This window comes from Mustelus asterias, chromosome 1 (assembly GCF_964213995.1).
Source record: "Mustelus asterias chromosome 1, sMusAst1.hap1.1, whole genome shotgun sequence".
NCBI lineage: Eukaryota > Metazoa > Chordata > Chondrichthyes > Carcharhiniformes > Triakidae > Mustelus > Mustelus asterias.
The window spans coordinates 27,008,027-27,021,054 of NC_135801.1; the positions used below are offsets into that span (position 1 = coordinate 27,008,027).

The 13,028-nt window shown below is 45.6% G+C and overlaps 1 protein-coding gene across 10 annotated transcripts in view; it reads right to left on the reverse strand.

Moving 5' to 3' along the window:
• Nucleotides 1–13,028, reverse strand: part of LOC144492402 (ETS-related transcription factor Elf-2-like) — a 108,067-nt gene that overhangs the window by 22,207 nt on the left and 72,832 nt on the right. For 5 of the 10 annotated variants that reach the window (XM_078210442.1, XM_078210449.1, XM_078210436.1 and 2 more), the window contains 2 exons: nt 2,618–2,791; nt 273–359 (listed from right to left, as the gene is read on the reverse strand). In XM_078210442.1, the coding sequence (XP_078066568.1) occupies nt 273–359; nt 2,618–2,791 (261 nt within the window). The remainder of the gene's footprint in view (nt 1–272; nt 360–2,617; nt 2,792–13,028) is intronic. The other 5 variants (XM_078210432.1, XM_078210469.1, XM_078210481.1 and 2 more) reach the window with 1 other exon arrangement.

Below are 13,028 nucleotides of genomic sequence, written 5' to 3' on the forward strand. Positions count from 1 at the left end.
GGCAAGGCTCCCAAAAATGATCCCTCTGATCTCAATGGTGGGCCGCCAGTGATGGAGTGAGCAGTGACGCATTGGTGTGGCGATGGATGATGCAGCTGCTTTGCCTCCAAAGATAATATCAGGATTGAATGTTATGTGATGAACTTTTGACCAGGTTCATCCCACCAATTTACTAATCGTCTGGAAAGTGCAATAAATATCCTTCCAATCCACACCCTCTTCCCTCCCACGGCTTTGTTAGTGGGAATTCGCCTTTTGGCCGCTACACTTACCCTTCCCTTCTCTAGCCTTCTTTTTCACAGATAGCTCCGACGGACTATTAGGCAACCCAGACTGCTGGTTCTTTGGTTTTCGACCAGCTGTAAGACACATTGGAACGCTCATTTACTACAAATCTTACTAAAGTAGTGAAAAGGGCAACTCGAGCCCCAGTTCAATTAAATAGTTGAACTGCTTCAGGAAAGTGGGGGATGGAAGAAATATCCAGTAGAATTCTTATCACTGATGACTTTGAATTGATGTTCACTTAATCGACTATTTATCAATAAAGTGTAAATACCTTTCTCATCTCCACTGGAGGCTGGCTTCAGCCTGAATTACTTAAATCCTCAGTGAAACCTGTCTGAAATCATTGGTCTTGAATTTAAAAAACATCTTCATTTCCCAATTTCTAGGCATTTTTTTGTTTTTTGCCCTTCCTTCACCCCCTCCACCTGCATTCCTGCCACTTGCTAGCCCTTTCCCCCTGAAAAAACGGGCTCTTGCTTGGGCACAAGTGTGTGGGTGAGAACAGTCATAGAATCAGAGAATCCCGACAGAACAGGAGGCGGCCATTTGGCCCATTGAGCCTGCACCGACCACAATCCCACCCAGGCCCTATCCCCATAACCCCACGTATTTACCCTGCTAATCCCCTGACATTAAGGGCGGAATTTTCCTGTCATGCCCGCCATGGGAATCGTAGCAGGCAGGTCACAGACCATGCAAAGGTTCGTTGACCTCGGGTGGGATTTTCCGGTCTTGGGATGTGTGTGGCCAGAAAATCTTGCCCCAAGTGGCAATTTAACATGGCCAATTAACCCAACCTACATACCTTTGGACTGTGGGAGGAAACTGGAACACCGGGAGGAAATCCACGCAGACACGGGGAGAATGTGCAAACTCACACGGACAGTGACCCAAGCCGGGAATCGAACCAGGGTCCCTCGTGCTGTGAGGCAGCAGTGCTAACCCACTGTGCCACCAAGTCCTCCAGTAAGTATAGCCCCAATTGGATGGTGTCCATGCCAAGCAGTGTTCACAGGCAATATGAAATGGGGGGCGGGGGGCAGGAGCATTGCAGCATAGCATAGTATCACCTGACATACACTGGGGAGGCGATGGCTTAGTGGTATCGTTGCTAGACTATTAATCCAGAAACTCAGTGAATGTTTTGGGGACCTGGGTTGGAATCCCACGGCAGATGGTGGAATTTGAATTCAATAAAAAAATATCTGGAATTAAGAATCTAATGATGCACACGAAACCATTGCTGATTGTTGGAAAAACCCAGCTGGTTCACTAATGTCCTTTAGGGAAGGAAATCTGCCATCCTTACCTGGCCTGGCCTACATGTGACGCCAGAGTCACAGCAATGTGGCTGACTGTCAACTGCCCTCTGAACAAGGGCAACTAGGAATGGGCAATAAATGTAGGCCAGCCGACGACGCCCATGGCCCATAAACACTTTCTAACTGGACACTCACTGGGCGATTTCAATCCCCCTTCTCCTTCCAAAAGGCAACCCTTACCCTGGCTGTGAGCAGCGCAGATTGGGCATTACACCAGGGATCATCCAATCCATTCGGCTCAGTACCAGAGAAGGCAAGTACCTTTACTCACTGGGTGAGTGAGAGAACATTATCAGAAGGTCGAGAGCGTTGGTCAGGTGGTCAAAATGCAATAAAGCTAAATGACTTCATCACAACCTAGAGAAACACATCAGCAAAAAAACCCAACTGGATAGCTACTGCAGTCACTGCTATGGCTGACAGTGAGACAGTACTTCGTGGCATCAAGTTTTCAAAGTACTCCTTCTCAAAAGAATCTTCTTGTTTAATTCTGGCATCCAAAATTAAGGGAGTCAGGGTTGGTAATGTCAATATTTTTCCCATTTTCATATATGGTCTCATAAAGTAGCCCTTCTGCAGCACGGTCAGATGCAGGGTAAAGCTGCTCGACGCTAAGAATAACTTAACTGCACCTTCATCTGAGCATCGGGAATACGTCAACAGAGACATTTCCATTCTCTGCAGCAGCCAGCGGCATTGAGTGAAATTGCTAATTCAGTGTCAAAAGATGCCAGTTAAAGGCGATAACTCATGCTGCGACTTGCAGCTCAGTGTGAACTCAGTTGCGAATATTCCAAGTAATTTTGGTTACGAATCTTACTGATAAAGAGTGGCTTTTATCACATCAAGTATTCCCATTCAAGGGGAAGAACAAAACCATGTGCCAATCACCTTATTTAAGTGTCCCCAAGAAACAGGAGGTGATACCCTCTAATTAAAGATACAGTCCCGGGTAATTCTCCGGAAAATTCAGAACGTGCAAAACAGGGGAGTAAATATTTTCGTACCTTTCTTCTTTTTGGTTGGCTCGGGGGTTTCCAGTATCGGTAACACGGGAGACGTGTCCATTGGTTCAGGTTCCTCTGTCGACACTTCCACTACAGTCTCCGTAATCACATCAGGCCTCATGGCAGCGTGGACAAACTCTGGAGTCGACACACAGGGTGGCACAAATACCTGGACTATGTAGGAAAAGAAAAGTGCAAAAGAAAAAATCAAACCTTACAGAATAATGATTTTGCCATTTATATCTAACTGGTGCTCATCAAACTGAAGTAAAAGGCTTTGATAGTCACCTTGAAGACACAACGCATTTCATACACATTACTCAAGGACACTACGAGTACATAGAATGCAGAGCAGAACTAGGCTGTTCAGCCCATCGAGTCTGCTCCGCCATTCAATCATGGCTGAAATGTTTCTCAACCCATTCTCCCACCTTATTCCTGTAACCTTCAATCCCCTTACCAATCAAAATCCTACCCATCTAGGTTTTAAATACACTCAATGACCTGGCCGCCACAGCCTTCTGTGGCAATGAATTCCATAGGTTCACCACCCTCTGGCTGAAGAAATTCCTCCTCGTCTCGGTTCTAAAGGATCGTCCCTTTACTCTGAGGCTGTGCCTTCAGATCCTAGTCTCTCACACTAATGGAGACACCTTCTCCATGTCCACTCTATCCAGGCCTTCCAGTATTCTGTAAATTTCAAAGAGACCCCTCCTCATCTAAACTCTAATTGAGTACAGACCCAGAGTCCTCAAACGCTCCTCCTATGTCAAGTCCTTCACTGCCGGGATCATTCTCCTGTCTAGAATACTTTCCGACAAAGTTAAACCTTTGATGATTGACACTTTGGTCCCATTACAATCCCAAATGCTTGACTAAGCAATCATAAACTGCCCCAAAGGAGCAAAGCATTAGATGTACAAGGTCTCTGGTTACTCTCCTCACCAAGAGACAATACTGTACCCACAAGCTTCACAAGTTCCAACGGGGCATAACTTTGCACGTTCTCCCTGTGCCTGTGTGGGTTTCCTCTGGGTGCTCCGGTTTCCTCCCACACTCCAAAGATGTGCGGGTTAGGTGGATTGGCCATGCAAAATTGCCCCTTAGCGTCCAAGGATGTGTAGGTTAGAGGGGTCAGCCATGGTAAATGAATGGGGTTCGGGGCATAGGACAGCGGAGAGGGCCTGGGTAAGATACTCTGTCAGAGAGCCGGTGCAGACTCAATGGGCCGAATGGCCTCCTTCTGCACTGCAGGGATTCTATGATGACTTAATAGTTTGCCACCAGTTGCTTACCGTTCAGAAGGCTTTGTGGATTCAGATCGCTCATTGAACACGAGCATGTACCACAGGCTGCAGTACTAAGGGAGCGCTGCAGCATCAGTGGCTTTCACTTTTCAGAGAAGCATTGAACCCCAATTTCCATTAATTCTGATGGTCTTAAAAGAGCTCATGACGCTACTCAAAAGGAACAGACGTCTCCCAGTCTTCTGAGCAACATTGCCGTACTCAGCTACAAAACATGAAGTGACCACTTGTCTCAGATTTTTCCGAGATTTTCCCATGTGCCACATTCACCTATGCAATACTGCCGATCTACTGGACATGAAGTATTTTGGCAAGTCCTGAGAGAGGTACTAAAAGTGCAGAGCAAATACAATTTGTTTCTTTGGACAGAGAGGTTCAAGTTTCATAGAGTCATAGAGGTTTACAGCATTGAAACAGACCCTTCGGCCCAACTCGTTCATGCTGCCCCTTTGTTTTTAACCACTAAGCTAGTCCCAATTGCCCGCATTTGTCCCATATCCCTCTATACCCATCTTACCCATGTAACTGTCTAAATGCTTTTTAAAAGACAAAAGACATGAAATATAATTGCAAACGGACATCATAATTCTCAAAAATAGCTCTATCCAAATAGAATATACTAGGGACAGGATCAAGTCGCAGTTAAAACTAAAAATGTGAAATAAAGGGGGTGGTGGTGAACTGGCCCCTGTGCAGCCTTTGGTGAAGGTCAACCACCCCCCAATGCCTGCCTCTCCTCCAATATCCTCCAGCGTCTTTGCTTGGTTCCATTTCTAACCAAATTCTATCTGAACGTGGCAATTGCAGCTCCAGCAACAGTTTCCCATCCCTCTCCTGCACCTTCACTTCCAAAGGTTCCATCTTTGGCTTCATTCACCATCTTTTCCAAGTAAGGAGTACGCAGGCTCAAGTCTCACTTGCCAAGAGTTGCATTTTTCAATGTTAAATCAAAGCCTTGCCTGCACTCCTCAGATGTGCGTGAACGATGCCGGTGGAGGAATCAGGGAGGGAGAGAAGGAAAGAGGAGGGGTGGGAGAAGAGGGAAAGTGGGAAGGTTTTGTACAGGGCAGTGCTTTCGACTGTGAGCAACATCACAGGCCGAAATAATCAGAATCCACCATTCAATAAATGGTACAACACCAATATCTGTAACAAGTTTCTGACTCGCAGGAATACCACAGGGGATCCCTTAATCCCCCTAACATTATTCACTCATTAACCATTGAACACTGTCTGATACAGTGTCCCCTGTTGACATCCTGTACTCATGAAGCACTGTTTGATATAAACGGCACCAAAAGATCCTGGCTACAGTTCTGAAACATCAAGGCATGACGGTGATAATTTCATGGCCAACGCAGTCTGCGGTTTGATAGTGACAGAAGCAGGTAATACATCATTCTGCTGCCACGGTTGAACTGTGTTTAAGCTGACCATCCCCCTTAATTCCACAGCGCAATCGTTCCAAGTCACCAGGAATTGAGTTCTCTTTTGGCGAAAAGGCTTTGAAAATGTTCATAGGTTCCCATTCAGAGACACCCAGTATTTCCAATTGTGGCTGCAACTCAGGAAGGTTAGCCTGAAGGGTGGTGTACAATTATTATTACACATTTAAAACTATATTAGAAACCGTGTGTGTGTAAAAAAATTATGTTTTTCCATCATATTCTTCCATCTCAACTTGAATACAGCCATAAGATGTGACATACATAACGGTTGCAAACTTAACTTTCAAATGTAAAACGTAATCTTGCTCCCACAGACGTTCTCTCCCCAATATATCTCTGCACTTAAAGTATCTATTACCTTAAGCCTACTACAGAGCCAAGCATGTATATCTATGTACATGTATAGCCATGCTAAATTCTCCCTCAGTGTACCCGAACAGGCGCCAGGGTGTGGTGACTAGGGGATTTTCACAGCAACTTCATTGCTGTGTTAATGTAAACCTACCTGTGACACTAATAAGCTTTACTTTACTTTATAACAACAACTGATCGTTTATGAAGGGTCAAAACTGATGCAATAATGTTAGAGATTGCTGAATATTATCCAGATCTTCCAAAAGTGTGTTTGAGATGGGTTAGTGATCTCTTTGGATGCTGAAAAAGCTCTCAATAGAGTGGAATGGAATTATTTGTTCTATACGCTGCATAAACTTGGATTGGGAGGGGACTTTGTGCAGTGGATTCAGGAACCCTATAAGAAGCCAATGGCAGCAGTCCTTGTAAATGGTTAAAGATCTGAGAGTTTTGGCCTTCAGAGAGGGGCGAGGCAGGGAAGCCCCTTGTCTCCACTTACTTTTGCACTAGTTATTGAACCCTTGGCAGACCATTAGACATGACCTTCAGATTGTCTAGTGGAGGTAAGCAGCATAAAACTTTGGGCGGATGATGTGTTGCTGTTTGTTTCCGGGCCTGAATGTCCCTGATCCTGCTATTATTGAGGTGACAGCTAGATTTTCTTTTAGGTTATAAGATAAACATCATGGAATCGGAGGCTCTGCACCTGGCAAGTTAAGGGGTAGACCCCCCCCCTTTTCCCTTCAGACGGTCCCCGTTCAGGTTTCCTTATCTGGGCAATTGCAGTTTCTCTGGTTTTCAGCAGTTATATAAGGCAAATCGTCCTCCATTATCGGCCTCTATTAAGTGGGACCTACATCGTTGGTCTTCCTGGTTGGGCAGAATTGCCTCACTAAGGTGAATGCGTTATCTAGGCTACTTCGTCCTCTGCAAATGCTACCTACCCTGTTGTCTGCTAAGGTCCTGAAAGAAAATTACGGGTCGCTCAGTTTTTTTGTTTGGAAGAAGCAGCCTCGATTAAAATTAGCTGAGCTGCAGTTGCCCGAGTCTGAAGCAGGGTTAGGGGAACCAAGCATTAAGATGTATCAGTTAGCTTCCCACTTCTCGAACCCGGATCCTGGCGCAGTGAGGCAGCAGTGCTAACCATCATGCCCCCCCTAATTCATATTCACAATGGATGAGACCCTTTGGTCTAAATTTCACTGGGAAAGAAGGTTTCTACATTTCTCACACCCACCCTCAAGGAACAATATAACAATTCCCAAACATGCTGGGTTACAATATTCTTTTATGTTTCCTTTCTGGCCTTCTCCCCCTCCTCCCTCGCTTTACTTCCCTTTCTGCGTCTAATTTGACTCTAAATTCACCCAGTTTCCTTCTCCATCGTACACTTGGCTTCTTTCCGCATCTTTTAAATGTTATTGGTCAATGAGACAGAACGTTGGATGTGACAATCAGGGTCACAGATGTGACATTGATAATTGTCGTGTCATTATCAAATCGCATTCCCAATTATTCGTGATGTAAACACAGCGCGATCCACAGGGTGAGGCAAAATGTTTGATTATAGCACACGTCTTAAGAGGCGTCATTGTCTCTCACTTTTGTAATTTCTAATAACCCAAGACATTGAGTTCCCGGGTACAAACATCATCAAATACATCAACAGTAGAAGATTCTTGAGTTGGCAATGTCATCATTCTCATACACTCAAATCATGGGTTAAGGCAATGGGTTAAGGCTCTTACTTCTTCCAAGGATGACACTAACAGCACTAAAAAAATTATTACAAGAACCACCTTACTGGCTCAATAGATGATGTCCTAATTTTGTTTTCTGAAATTCATTTTATGGGATATGGACAGCGTGGGCTAGGGCAGCATTTATTGCCCATAAGCCCTCTTGAACCGCTGCAGTCCACGTGGTGTAGGTACACCCACAGCGCTATTAGGGAGGGAATTCCAGGATTTTGATCAAGCAACAGTGAAGTAACGGCGATACATTTCCAAGTCAGGATAGTGAGCGACTTGGAGGGGAACGCCAGGTGGCGGTGTTCCCAGGCACCTGCTGCCCTTGTCCCAGGTGGTAGCGGTCGTGGGTTTGGAAAGTGCTGCCTGAGGAGGTTTGGTGAGTTCTTGCAGCATATTTTATAGATGGTACACACTGCTGCCACTGAGAGTCAGTGGTGGAGGGAGTGAATGTTTGTGGATAGGGTTCCAATTAAGCAGCTGCTTTGCCCTGGATGGTGTTGAACTTCATTCATCTCGGCAAATGGAGAGGATTCCATCATACTCTTGAATTGTGCCTTGTAGATGGTGGACAGGTGAGTTATTCTCCAGAATTCCTAACCTCTGACCTGCTCTTGTAGTCACAGTATTCAAATGGCTTGTCCAGTTCAGTTACTGGTAGCCCCCAGGATGTTGATAGTGAAGGAATTCAGTGATGGTAATGCCATGAATGTCAAGGGGCAATGGTTAGATTCTCTCTTGTTGGACATGGTCATTGCCAGGCACTTGTGTGGCGTAAATATTACTTGCCACTTGTCAGCCCAAGCCTGGATATTGTCCAGGTCTTGTTGCATTTGTACAACTTGAACACTCCTTCAGCTTGGAATAGTGAATCATAGAATCCCTACAGTGCAGAAGGAGCCCATTTGGCCCGTCTAGTTTGCACTGACTCTTCGACAGAGCATCTTACCCAAGCCCATCCCTGTAAGACCTCGTACTTACCACATCAATCCCTCCAATCTAAACACCTTGGGACACTAAGGGGCAATTAAGAATGGCCAATCCACCTAACCTGCACATCTTTGGACGGCGGGAGGATGTTAGAATATAGCCAATGATAACGTTGGATTTGTTATATTGTGACCAATGGTAACATGCTGCGAGGGTCAGCTGACCCAGTAGACTATGTAACCAATCACAAAATGATGTGGTGGTCAGCTGACTCAGTAGACTAAGTAACCAATCATAAAATGATGTGGTGGTCAGCTGACTCAGTAGACAGCAGCAGTTGGGAATCATGGGGTACTTGGATGGCCCAGGGTGTGGCCTCAGGTGTTGGAGTAATTGCGTTTCTTTGTTAAACCTTTTTCTTTGATTTATTTGTTGGAGTAAGTTTTTGTTTCATTTTATTGCTTGCAACCGAATTCCTTCTGCTGGATGAACAGAGGAAACGGAGCACCCAGAGGAAACCCACGCTGACATGGGGAGAAGGTACAAACTCCACACAGGCAGTCACCCAAGGCCAGAATTGAACCCGGGTCCCTGGCGCTGTGAGACAGCAGTGCTAACCACTGTGCCACCGTGCTGCCCAGTAACTCTGGCTAAAAGATGTATAGTTTCCTCTTAACTAATATGAACAACATTGTTGTAGATCTGATATATTATATTGAAAAATCAATAAGCACGAAGAGGTAAATTTTTAAATGGCCAGATTTGACAATCACTATTCTATCAGGCCACCAGGTGTCCCTGCAATGGAATTTCCCATTGTAAAGGGAGCAGCTATAACCAGTCGTATATGCAACCGGTCAGTAATTCAACCAGCATTTACACAGCTCATAGGCCCCTCGCGGCTCAGGAAGCAACCAGAACTCCAGCCTCACTGCATGGATAAAGATAAGCATTTTTTATTTAAAAAAATATAACTGACTTTCATCTTGATTTGTAAAAATCAGAATTTTGCCAGGTCAGAGTTTGAGGTCTATTGCAATTGCATCCCACACTCCAGTCTTGCCTCCTCACATCTGGACACCAGGCCCTACTTGCCCTGCTCACTCTACTCTACCCAGCCCACCCACCCAGTCATCTCAGACAGCATCTTGCATGCAGGTTTTAACAATTATTATTTTCAATTAAATAGAAATCCTTATTTCTAAACACTTTCTCATTAAATTTTGCCAAGACTCCGAGCGACTTCCCACCAGCCTCGCTACAATGTTGGGAGTATCTTTAAAGGTTTATTTGTCAGTCACAAGTAGGCTTACATTAACACTGCAATGAAGTTACCGTGAAAGTCCCCTAGTCGCCACACTATGGCACCTGTTCGGGTACACTGAGGGAGAATTTAGCATGGCTGATGCACCTAAACAGCACGTCTTTCGGTCTGTGGGAGGAAACCAGAGCACCCGGAGAAAACCCACGCAGACACGGGGAGAACTAGCAGACTCCGCACAAACAGTGACTCAAGCCAAGAATCGAACCCGGGTCCCTGGCGCTGTGAGGCAGCAGTGCTAACCACTGCACCACCATGCCACCCTACTTTATAGTCTGGACTCTTTCCCTCTTTATAACTTCATCATCAAATGCTCCCTCCCATCTCTAGTCTACCTTCCCGTCTAGTATTCTAGCCCTGCCTTGGTCACGAAATAATCCCCAGTGCCCTCGCGGCAATGTTCTTGCTAGGCTGCGTGGACGGACGTGGCTGCCAGGAGGATACATAGCAGGTCTTACTCCGCGACAGATACTGCGCATGCACTGCGGCTAAAGGGACCACAACTATTACATTTTCAAGGCGATATTGCCTCTAACCCCATTGCAACTGAGAAGTATACTTGACCTCAGCCAGGACATCAGTTCTCAGCAACCTCGGCTGCTCTTTACACAAGGCACTTTCTACTTCACAGAATACAAAAGAAAAGCCATCGTAGATTTATAATTAGAATCAGAAAATTCCTTTTTCCAGACGCACCCACACATGCAGGTTCTAAAACCATCAATTTGAATTTTATCACAGTAAATCTTAGCTCTCATTTTTCAAATTTTGAAGAAAAGCATAAAGTGCTAGAAGGTAAAATAAATCACTTCATCAATACAGTAACTGGTGCACACGAAGAATTTAGGTATCCTACACGATTACACTGTACAATGCATAGTAAACTCATGACCAATTGCAGAATCAGAGGACAAGTAGCATAATGGATAGCACGATGGCTACAAAACAGCAAATAGGGAATGGTAGATAAAGGTAGTTATAATATTATTATAAGATATAAAATTATTAGTGTCACAAGAAGGCTTACATTAACACTCCAATGAAGTTACTGTGAAAACCCTCTAGTCGCCACACTCCGGCGCCTGTTCGGGTACACTTGGGGACATCTCAGGCCTCAGCACACCCAGAGTGCAATGGGTTAGCCTCATACAGGGAGATCAAACTACCTGATCATTGACTCTCCCCAACCAGATAAGTAGCAATGGAATGTCGGCAGTGATATTCCGCAGGGAGCAATGCTGACTATCTACGTCAATCCAATTTTGATTTGGGAATTGGAAATAAAATTTGTGGATGACATCAAATCGGACCATATAATTAACACCAAGGGTAACTTTGACAATATATCCAAGACATCAGGAGAATGGATGCTTAGATGGTAAATAAAATTTCAATATAGCCAAGCATGAGGCAGTAGGAAGAAGAAGAATTTTTTTTATTCATTCGTGGGACTGGCTGACCAGCATTTATTGCCCATCCCTAGTTGCCCGAGGGCAGTTGAGAGTCAACCACATTGCTGTGGCTCTGGTGTCACATGTAGGCCAGACCAGGTAAGGACGGCAGATTTCCTTCCCTAAAGGGACATTAGTGAACCAGATGGGTTTTTCTGACAATCGACAATGGTTTCATGGTCATCAGTAGATTCTTAATTCTAGATGACAGTCTAAATGTGGTAGAGAGGCAAAGGGATCTTAAGGTACAGATCGGCAAAGCATTAAAAGTAGCAACACAATTTAACTAAGCCGTGTAAAGTATAAATAAAACAAAGGAGTATAGGAACAGAATTGAAAAGAAAGTGTTAATATAGAGCCTTGATGAAATCACAGGTGGAGTATACTGTACACAATTCTAGTTGCCTTAGTACAAGGATATATAGGTACTGAAAAAGGTGTCGTCAACAATGATTTATGAGGATTACATAAGAACTGCAGGTTATAATTGTCAGGACGGGGCTGTACAAGCTGGAGCTCTTATGGCCAAAGAGGTGTCTTTAAAACTGTCAAACAATCTAGTAGAGAAGACGTAGAGAGATGCCTTCCACTTCTGAAGGTGGGTGGGAGGGAACCAGACCCAATACGTGGGGTCATAAATAGAAGCTATTCACTATTAAATCCAATAACTAATTCAGGAGAAACCTCTTTGCCCAGAGAGCAGTTAGAACGTGGAGCTTGTTACCACTTGGATTAGTTGAGGTAAAGAGCACGGATGTTTTGAAAGGGAAACTAGATAACAGCACGAGGGAGAAAGGATATGCTGATAGGGTTCAGGGAATTAGGATGAGAGGAAGCTCGCGTGGAGCACAAACACTGTTGTGGTTTGTTTCGGTGCTGTGACCGGTGTGCGATAAAAGTTCAGTTCACAGCACACATCTCTGAGAAAAACAGCAGGTTTAACCTCTGGCGTTTGAGAGAGGCTGACATCTCTAAGTAAAACCGTTAATGCAGGAATTAAAGACACAAAAGACACTTCAATCGACAAATTTACTGTTGTAAAAGATATAGTTCTGACTTTTTTTCCCCCAAAATCCTTACTTTGAACAGTGTGTGCGTGTGCGGGGTGGAGGCTGTTTAGCAGGCTCCCCACTGGGTGCGCGGGCATCCGCAGCTACGTTTTTTGGAATCATCAGCTCCGCGCTAGAAATCAGTGTGGAGCCGATTTAAATATTGAAATCTCCATTTGCATCCCATCAGCGGGCCCCGGACTGAAGTCTCCGGGCCAGATAGCCACACCTGCCCCCCAGCCCGAACAGAGGCCATTGAGGTCCCCCCGCCCCCCTCCAGGAGGTCAGGGGCAAACTGGCAATGCCCAAGCGACACCTTGACACTGCCCACCAGGGACTACCAAGGGGACGAGGCAGAGGGAGATGGGGGGGGGGGGGTCCCGCTGCCACTATGCCAGAGGATTGCTGGCAGAGGGAGGGAAGGGAGTGATCGAGGCTGGCCATCCAGTGGTGCCGGGGGGGGGGGGAGAGAGAGAGAGAGAGAGAGAGAGAGAGAGAGAGAGAGAGAGAGAGATCAGGGCTTGCCTGGAGAGGTGGTTGGGAGTGGCAGCGATGCAGGGTCGCGGAGCCGGCCAGCGATCGTGAGGCTGGCAGAGCGGGGCCAGTGCGCATGCGCTCATCTCCGCTCCGACAGATAGGCGCATGCGCAGTGACCCACTCAGCGCTATGCTGCCGGCCTCTCCAGCAGTAATAGGCCCTGCCCCTGGATTTTCAGAGTGAATCCTGCTAGGGCACTTTGCAGTGTCAGGGTGTGGGAGACTCAATCTGAAAATCCCACTTAAAAAATAATCGGCAGGAGTTAC